General features: G+C 37.0%; 1 protein-coding gene across 1 annotated transcript; it reads left to right on the forward strand.

Moving 5' to 3' along the window:
* The first annotated feature begins 830 nt into the window (after positions 1-830).
* LOC104892852 (uncharacterized) lies at positions 831-5885 on the forward strand. Its single transcript, XM_010678871.2, has 3 exons — positions 831-1157; positions 1819-2372; positions 5365-5885. Exons 1-3 carry the CDS (start codon positions 917-919, stop codon positions 5626-5628), a joined length of 1059 nt encoding a protein of 352 aa, XP_010677173.2. The 5' UTR covers positions 831-916; the 3' UTR covers positions 5629-5885.
* The last annotated feature ends 3609 nt before the right edge of the window (positions 5886-9494 follow it).

Genomic DNA, 9494 nt, shown 5'->3' on the forward strand with positions numbered 1-9494 from the left:
CCTTGTGAGGCAAAATCTACATCTCCTACAACTTCAAAAAGTGAGAGTTCATCTAAAGGAAAGAAAAGGAAAGAAATTTTGGAGGAAGACTATGAAATCAAAATTTTAAAGCAAGGACTTGATAGTGTTGTTGATGCCATAAGGGAAGGTAATTCTATTTTGAAGCAAATTCGTCAACGAGTTTACTCAAGTGATGAAATCTATGAAGAAATTGTGAGCATAGGTATTGAAGAAAGCAAACAATTCAAAGCTTATAGATTTTTGAACGCTAATGACACGAGGTGAGAGAATTCTTTGGTTGTCCAAAGAATGTTCGCAAAGCATTTCTCATTCAAATGATGGAAGAGGATGGTGTATTTATTTAACAAGTTTTATGATTATTTAAACTTCAAACATTTTTCTGCAATGTTTTATGGACTATTTGTCTAAGTTTTATGAATTATTTTATCTTCAATAATTTTATTTTAGTTAAGATATAGAGGTTGTAATACTCTCACTCTATTTTTTGTTGACATACAACATGAGAGTTGGACGGGTGCCTTTGACTTTCTTAGTTTGAGTAAATAAATCGTATATGAATTGTTGTTCTTTTCCTTTCTGTTCATCCAAACATAAGATTTCTTTCCTTTCCTTCTTATTAACCAAACATCAGAAAGTTTAGTTTTTTTTCCTTTCCCTTCCTTTACTAAAAAAATACCAAACACACTGTAAAAGATAAATCTTGTAATCAGAAAAAATAAGTTCAGATCAGATCAGATAAGTTCAAATCAGAAAATTTCAGGTGAACTAAACATAGCCTTAGCCCTAACTATCGACATTAGGAAAAAAAAATAAGGCGAAAAGCTTAAATCATCCAAAAACCAACCAAACCATTGTAAATACTCTTAAACCGACATGAAGGGAAGTAATTAAAGGAATGCAAAATCAACAACAATCCAGACTTGATTCCAGAGCAATTGAAGAGAGAGAGAAAAGAATGGAAGAAGAAAAAGGAAGAAGAGAGGTGAAAACAGAAGCAATGGAAAGTATTACAGACAGACTTTGTGGTATTGATAATCTCTATTTTCCTCAAGCTCTTCTTCCTCATACCACCACCCCTTCACTCCGCAAGCCCCTCCTTCTCGATCTCCTCCGCCGCAACGTTCCCGTTTTCCTAGGTATCTCTTTTTTTTTTTTCGATTTTCAATTTATTAGGGTTTTACTTTTACATTTCACTTGTGCAATTGCTCTATCATTTTATCAACATTTTGTTACTTCAACCATTTAAGTAAGCATATTTTATTGCACAATTTCTGCTTTTAGTAATGGAAAATGTTTGAATTACCGTTTTAGATGCATTAGAATAAAATATTGATATGTATGTAATAAATTGAGGGGGAGAAGTGACATTAAACTAATGTTTCAATGTATTCCTAATGAATGAAAATTCGATGATATGAGAGAGGGTTGCCAACCCTTAGGCCTTAGGGTCGCTCAATCACTCCCCGTCAGTAATTGTTCTCAACTTGTTACTCCCTCCATCCCAATTTAGTTGCTACATTTTGATCGTAGGCACTATTCACGTCATAACTTTGACTATCTTTTACTCCATATACATAAGAAAAAACATAGTCATGTTGGATCTTGTTTGATTCGTCCTAATTTGTATTTTCCAAATATATATTTTATAATTTTTTCATTTATGTAACTCAAGATATTGGTGTTTGAAGTTGCATCTCGTAAACTGTGATAAAGCAAATGTAGCAACTAAATTGGACAGAGGGAGTAATGTCGAAGAAATGATATGTGACACTTGACATATATTGATCATTAATGTAGAACGATACGGACGGCAGTTGACATCAGAAGAACTTCAAGAGTTTGATGTCCTAAAAGATGATTATGAAATCGATTGGCATTTAAAGCATCTAAGAAGCAAGCTCAGTCCCACTTCAGAGCAGCTGCGTTTTCGGTCGTTAACTATAAAGAACAGGAGAAGTGCATACTTGGATAAGCTAGTCAGTGAAGGGAATTACTTTTCTGAGGATGCTATGAGAGAGAGGGAGCCGTATTTGCACCATGAGTATTTGGGGAAGTTTCAGGATCCTTACGGGAGAAGCATGCCCAGGCCTGGTGAACGGTGGTCAGAAACTTTGATGAGACGAGCTGAGGAGGCAATTTTGCTAGCAAAGATCAGAGGTGAGCAGCAGAGATTGGGTGTTGACGAGAGTGAATGGGTAGGTAATGAAAGAGCAGACAGAATGGAGGAGGAGGAAGAGGAAGAGGAAGAGGAGGAGGAGGAGACGGAAGAAGAAGAAGAAGAAGACGAGGAACAGGAAGAGGAGGCCGAGAAAGTTACTATTCATGGGAACGGGGTGCCCACTGCTTCAGAGGTAACTGACTCCATGAATTGCTTATGCTATGATTGCCAAACATTTGATGAAACTAAGCTAAGAAGAATTACATAGGGTGGATTTTGAAGGAAAATCAAGACAACATAAACTTTAGGTGTAAGAATTACTATTTGGCAGTGACATGAAAAATATTAAAAGGTCAAGTAGAAAATGATGACTCTGTTATCAACTGTTAGTTCTGTACTTGGAAAGGAATTGTTTAAATTTACTGCTCTTCACGAATTGCGAGCGTCGAACATGTCTTAATATGTACATTGCATGAACAATTTCTTCTAAATAACCAATCACAAGCACTTAAGGCACTAGGTTGGGGTATCAAACTTTGAATAGTTAAGTAATGGCGTCAAATTTTAGTACATTGACTTCGGCTGATCTCTTTTAGCAGTTAGGCTAATATTATCCGGCTAGGACAACCCTTGTTTTATAATTGTATCAATTTAGGGATGAGGTGAAGGTACTTGCCTACAACACTTGTATTTAATTTCACGGCTTTCTATATTCAATAGCAATAGAGTAGATGTAGCCCCATTTAAATATCTGCTGAATCACCTCAGAAGTGAAGAGTTTGTATCCTCTAGAGCCAGATCTGACTTAAAGAGGATGTCACTTTCTATGAGTACAAGAGCGTCCTGCCTGTCCTATAAGTTTATTAGCACAATCAAATTGACCCATTACATGCCTTTGTCTCTATTTATTGCAGCGTTGGCTCTATATATAGATTAGTGCCTTTTGCAAAAAAAGAATTCAGTTAGTAAAGATTTTGATAGTGAATCATAAGATTGAGCTTTAAATCTTTAATTGATGTAAGCTTTCGGTTAAGTAGTACTCTACAGTTTTCTACAAAGATGCTTTATTTTGAATTTGTAGACATAGTGGATCCTAGGATTGAGGTTAAAATCTTTTGCACTAAGTGTATTGGTAGTCTTTATGGTTTCACTTATTCCTTAATCCTTATTCTAGTGCATTACTCTGCAATATGGTGCTTAGTCCAGCTCAGTCATATAGACGGTCGGATAAAACAAAGACTCCCTCCCTCTGGAAATAATCACTACTAGCCTACTACAATAGTACAATTTATGTTACTAGTGTGAGAATTAAATCAGGATTTCAGGTAGTATATCTAGAAGGCTTATGTGGTGGATGCGTTGTAATGGAAGTGTACTTGAGTAGGATTTTGTAGTTTCACTGAGATCAGAGTCTGATATACCTTTGAGAGTGTACTGTTTTGGAGAAGCCCTCTTTCGCTGAACCTGAAAACCAGTACAGAAATGGGTGCTTTTTCTATGCTGTTTACCTTAGTTACTGAATGGTTTTAGGAACACCTCAGGCTAGGACCATACTCTTATATTCTTTTCAGTTTAACTCAAGGAATATATAGCTAGCGTAAAAGAGGATAGAGCATCATCTAGACGCTGGAGCTTTCAACCCTAGACATCTATCAAAATGTGGGCATTCTTCTGCACGAGTGATGTGCTTTGTGCAGGCAGAAGAATAGGTCAAAAAAGAAACAAAAACAAAATCTTCATTTCAATTGAGCTCTTGAACAGCCGATGTTGTACCAGTTATTAGACTTGTAGGGCTATAAGTAATGGTGTGGATTTTCATAATGGGGTGTGATGAGAACAAACGAGATAATTATAAGTTTTTGGAAAATTGTTTTAAATAAGTTAACCTTTGCGTGGTCTTCCAATTTCAAGTCTAACATTTGATTAATCCTAGTCAAGTTAGGCTTGTAGGGCTATTTTCTTCTATTGAGTTTTAACCTGTTTGTGACCTATTTAGTAGGTTACATGTGCCACGTGTTGCCAAATGATTGGTTTGCTATTATTTTTTGTTTTATTTTCTCTCTAATCCCCTCCTCCTCTGGTCATCTTTCTCTTCCCTCTTCCTTAGGACCACCCCACACCCACCCCTCACCCCTCCCCTCCCCTCCCCTCCCCCTGCACCCCTACCAGCAGCATCCCCCCAACCCACTCCTCCCCTCCCCTGCCCCTGCCCCTGCCCCTGCCCCTGCTGCGTTTCCACCAGCAGCACCCTCCACCCTCCCCCCACCTCGCCTGCACCCCTACCAGCAGCGTCCCCCCACTCCTCCCCTCCCCTCCCCTCCCCTGCCCCTGCTGCTTTCCACCAGCAGCACCCCACCCCACCTCGCCCACCAGCACCCTTCCTCCTCCCCACGCAGCCCCCCCGCGCCTCCCCCTCCCTCACTCTCGCCGGCGCACTCGTCTCCGTCCTCCTCCCTCACTCTCGCCAGAAGCCCGCAGCCGTAGTCCTTCAGATCATAGTGTTGCTGGCTTGTTTGTCTAGTTAGATAGCACATTATGTTTCCCTAATCCCTACACATTCCATGTAATATATACCGGCTTGGAGAACACCAGCTAGTTAGTTTCTAAGGCAGAATTAGTACTGTGCTGTGGTAAATCATATATCTGGCCTCATAGAATATGTGTTTTAGCACCAAATTATTTTACAAGGGTTGCAAATGAATATTGTATGATTTGTGAGGTTTCTTTAAGAGTAATTGCATGGAATCTATCATTTTGGTTGATTTTGTAAGTACTTTTTCATGTTTATAAGAAGACCGAGGTAAAAATTGTTGTGGGAAAATTTAGAACATCTAAGAGAATATTTGAAATATGCCAGTGTGTGAATAACTCACTGACAATGAATTCTTACTATAGTGAATAGTGATAGTAGTTGCACTATTTGCCAAGTGCTATTGAATTTGATTACTCTCTGACAATGTAATATTTCGTCAGTTGATTTCTGTCATACTTTACCACTCAACTAGCTTGAAGGGAAGCTTTCTTTCGAACTCATACAAGAACACTAATGAAGGCATTTTTTTTTATAAAAAATAGAAACAAATCCATCAGTAAGCTCTCTATGTTAATAAAAGGGAATTTTATGCATGAAGACTGACTTTCTTGGAACATCTGTGTTCACCCCCCCCCCCCAAAAATTTGCGCAGGTACGACCTATACAAGATCAAAATGGAGCAACTGGTGGCATTGTCTCTACGAGTTCATCGAATATGGAGAGGCCGATGTTGTCACCAGCAGAAATGCAAGAGCAGTTGGATCAGTTCACTTACATAATGCAACAGAAATTCTTAACAGGTCAAGATCATGAACATGTTAATTATACCAAAATAGATGAAGATGAGACCCTTGATGATCACTGGTCAAGAGAAGCTAATTATGATGCTGAGGAGAAGTACTTCGGAGAAGATTGATCAATACTGTTGACAACAGTTGCCTTTTGTAACAGAGAAAAGCTTGCACCGGCATCCCAGGGCACGCAGATATGCCGGATTTGTCAATAACTCCGTCACAACTTACGAGTGACTTCATGTACACTGTACAGTGTAGGAAGATGCTGAAGCTTTATAGTTTGTAGTTTATAATGTTTTGTTAACTTATTATGTATAGTTCTAGTACCCCTCTTAACTTTGTTACTCTGGTTTTAATTCTACTAGCCTTTTATTGAGAACCACTGTCCATATTGCACCAATCTTGTCATGTTCTAACTTTCTACATTTGTATGAGCTCCGCCTTATTTACAAGCTCTACGAAATGATTGAATTTATTTTTGTTGACAAAGATAAGAGCCGATGTATACTTTAAAATTAGTGAATGTCCCGGACGATGGCCCGAGTTGTTTCTTTTCGTAAATTTTTGTTTTGTGAGGAAAAAATTGATGTCATAATTTGAAGAATACAAGAAATTGGAGTAAGAGTTTATGTCTACGATAGTCTATTATCATTACCATTAATGTGTTAGTTATCTAAATACTTGTGTAATCTTTTAATGTAATATAATTACAGACCTTATCATATTTTATTTTAAAATATTAAACAATGATGTTATGTTGGATCAATGGTTAAGCTTTTACTTTACCTTTCAAAGGTCATGTGTTCAATACCTTCTAACCACAAAACATTATTTTTTTAGTTGAGGGGTTTGACATGAAAATAGAGCATTTACATTAGAGCCTTAGAGAGTTAGAGGAGAGTGTCACATGAGACATACATATTCTTATGAACGCCTTTTAATATATTAGTATAGATAATCATAGCTTAGAACGATCTAATCCTATTTTCATTTTGGCAAAATCTTTCAACCTCAAGACACAAAAAAGGAGCAATTGTGTTGTACACACCATTACACAAAATTGTAATTATGAAAAAAATAGCATATTGTTGAGATAATAATGGAAATGTGAATTCCACTGTTGAGCTATAGTGAAGTCCATCGAAATGGACTTTCACCTGACAAGTATTTAATGTAGGCTGGAAAAGTTTTCTGCCATTCGCTACAATTGTTGAACCTTGTGCAGATGTACATAGTAAAATTTTTGCTTATAAATATTGTTATCTGTAAGAAGTGAATTGTATGTCCATTCATGTATAATACATCTAACTGATATATTTCTATTAATACCTTCTCTATATTATATATTTCTCACAACACATTGTCAGCACGAGTTTACTACTGAAAAAAAATTAAAGATATGAAGTTACCAAAAGTTGTAAACAAAGAACAATGTCTTTTCGACAGTGGGACAAACACAAACTATATTGAAAAATAAATAGTATTTTTAAAAACTTGCAATATTCCAAGCAAATGTTAGCACAATCTCTTGGACAACCAAGTTAGTTGAAGGCTCTGAAAAGCAAGCATTATATTTTCAAATGAAACAAAAATGATAATCAATGACGCATTATATTCGAGTAAATCTCGAAGAAACCTCATAAGTTTCGAACATGTACGTTAGAATGGTTACCATATGGAAACAATTACGGTGAACCAAGAGTAATTTATACGTCTTAGGGCAGAAAAATGTGGAAAGAAATACATCTATGAAAAATTGTCAGCAATTTCCTCGGGAATGATGCATATGCTATGGCATATGATAATCAATTCATATGATATCTAACCATAAGTTAAATAACAGAAAATCATTTACTCTATGGCATGACCGATTAGGCTATCTTGTCACAGGAATGATGCATAGAATCATTGAAAACTCAATTAGACACTATAAAGAATGTCAAAATTCCTCGATCAAATGAATTATCATGCTCTGCATGCTCACTTGGCAAATTGATAACAAGACCATCTATAAATAAGATTGTCAATGAATCTTTAATGCTTTTAGAAAGAATACAAGGAGACAATTGTGGGCCTATTCACCCTCCATGCGGACCATTGTGCTATTTCATGGTATTAATTGATGCATCTAGTCGATGGTCGCATGTGAGCCTTTTGTCAAGTAGAAATATTACATTTGCAAAACTTTTGGCTCAAATAATTCGATTAAGAACTCAATTCTCATATCATACAATAAAGAGAATAAGATTAGACAATGTTGGAAATATACATCCTACACCTTTAATGATTATTGCATGTCTATTGGGATTGGTGTTGAGCACCATCTACCTCATGTACATACACAAAATGGTCTTGCTGATCAAGAGACTACAATTAATTGCAAGACCGTTAATAATGATATCAAAATTGCCCTCTTCTACTTGGGGTCATGCTATATTACATGCAGCAACAATGATAAGATTAAGGCCAACAATCTATCACAAATTCTCATCGTTACAATTAGTATCAAATCGAGAACCAAATGTTTCACATTTGAGAATTTATGGGTGCGTTGTCCATGTACATATTGCTCCATCCCAGCGAACTAAAATGGATCCACAAAGAGATATGAGAATATATGTTGGATTTGATTCTCCATCAATTATCAAATATTTAGAACCAACAACTAGCGATTGATTACGGCTCGATTTGCCGACTGTCATTTTAATAAGTCGGTATTTTCATCCTTAGAGGGAGAAAAAGTGTAATACTCCGTATTTTTGGGAGTTATTCTTTTATAAATAATAAAATATAAAAAATATAATTGAAAGTATTTTTAATATTATTCACAAAAAGATACAGTTTGGGTAAGCCTATAGTTATAACTTAAATATACAACCTACCTTTTATGCCTAATTATATTATGATTTTATTTTATTTTATTTTATTTTCGAAATAAATAAAATTAGAAATAGAAATTTGATTTGGGAACAAATTCTATTAAACCTAGGTTTACCATCCTATAAATAGGAGAGAGAGAAAAAAAACAAAAAGAAACCCTAACTCTCTTTAGCCGTTTTCCTCCCTCCTCCCTCAAAATTTTCTCTCCTCTTTTATTCTCCATCGTCACTCTTCTCCTCCCCTCCCCTGAGTTTCGTCGCCTTCGAGTGTTGTGTGTGTGCGGTGCGCTGGGTGTGTGGCGTGTGCAAGGGTCGAGTGTGGTGCGAAGTCGCGCAGTGCGTCGAGGGCGAGCGTCGAAGTCGAGGGATTTGTGTTGCTGTGTATGCGAACGCTCGAAGTCGAGCGCCGTGCGAGGTGTGGTCGAGGCAAGCCGAGGGTTCGAGGGTTGTGCAGTGTGTGTCGTGCTAGGTTCTCGCTGTGTGACGCGAGTGCTAGACGAGTGCGAGGTGCGACGCGAGTGCTAGGCGTCAATGTGTGTGTCGGTGGGCACGAGGGTGTCTGCGAGTGTGTCGAGGCTCGAGCGGTTGTGCGTGGTTGCAATGCGTGTCGCTGCGAGAATACGTCGTCGGTGATTGCCGCCGGTGAGTCTGTCCATGTAAAAGAAAATATAATATAAATTTCTCTTTTCTTACTTAATTTAATTGTATAATCTGACCATTTGCCTTGCACAATACTTAATTAAGCACTCCACTTAATCTCGACAAAATTCAAAGTTAAAAAAATGTATGTATTGTGATTTTCGAGTTTTTAGTAGAATGAAATATAATGAACAATATACATATTTTTATATATATACACATTACAAATTTCTTAGGGAGCATTTGGTTTATATGATTCTGGTATGAGGTATGGGTTTAGAATAAACAAAACTCATACCTAGTGCTTTTAATTATTTGATTGATTTAAAACCCATACCTCAAACCCATAAGGTATGGGGTTTAGAAACCCAAGGGGAGAGGTGGGTTTGGCTCATACCATTACCTCTAGGTATTAAATAGAAGAAAAAATTTCATTCCCAAATCAAACCAAACACACGGTATTAGGTATC

The sequence above is a fragment of the Beta vulgaris genome, chromosome 5 (assembly GCF_026745355.1).
Source record: "Beta vulgaris subsp. vulgaris cultivar EL10 chromosome 5, EL10.2, whole genome shotgun sequence".
In the NCBI taxonomy this organism is placed as follows: Eukaryota; Viridiplantae; Streptophyta; class Magnoliopsida; order Caryophyllales; family Amaranthaceae; genus Beta; species Beta vulgaris.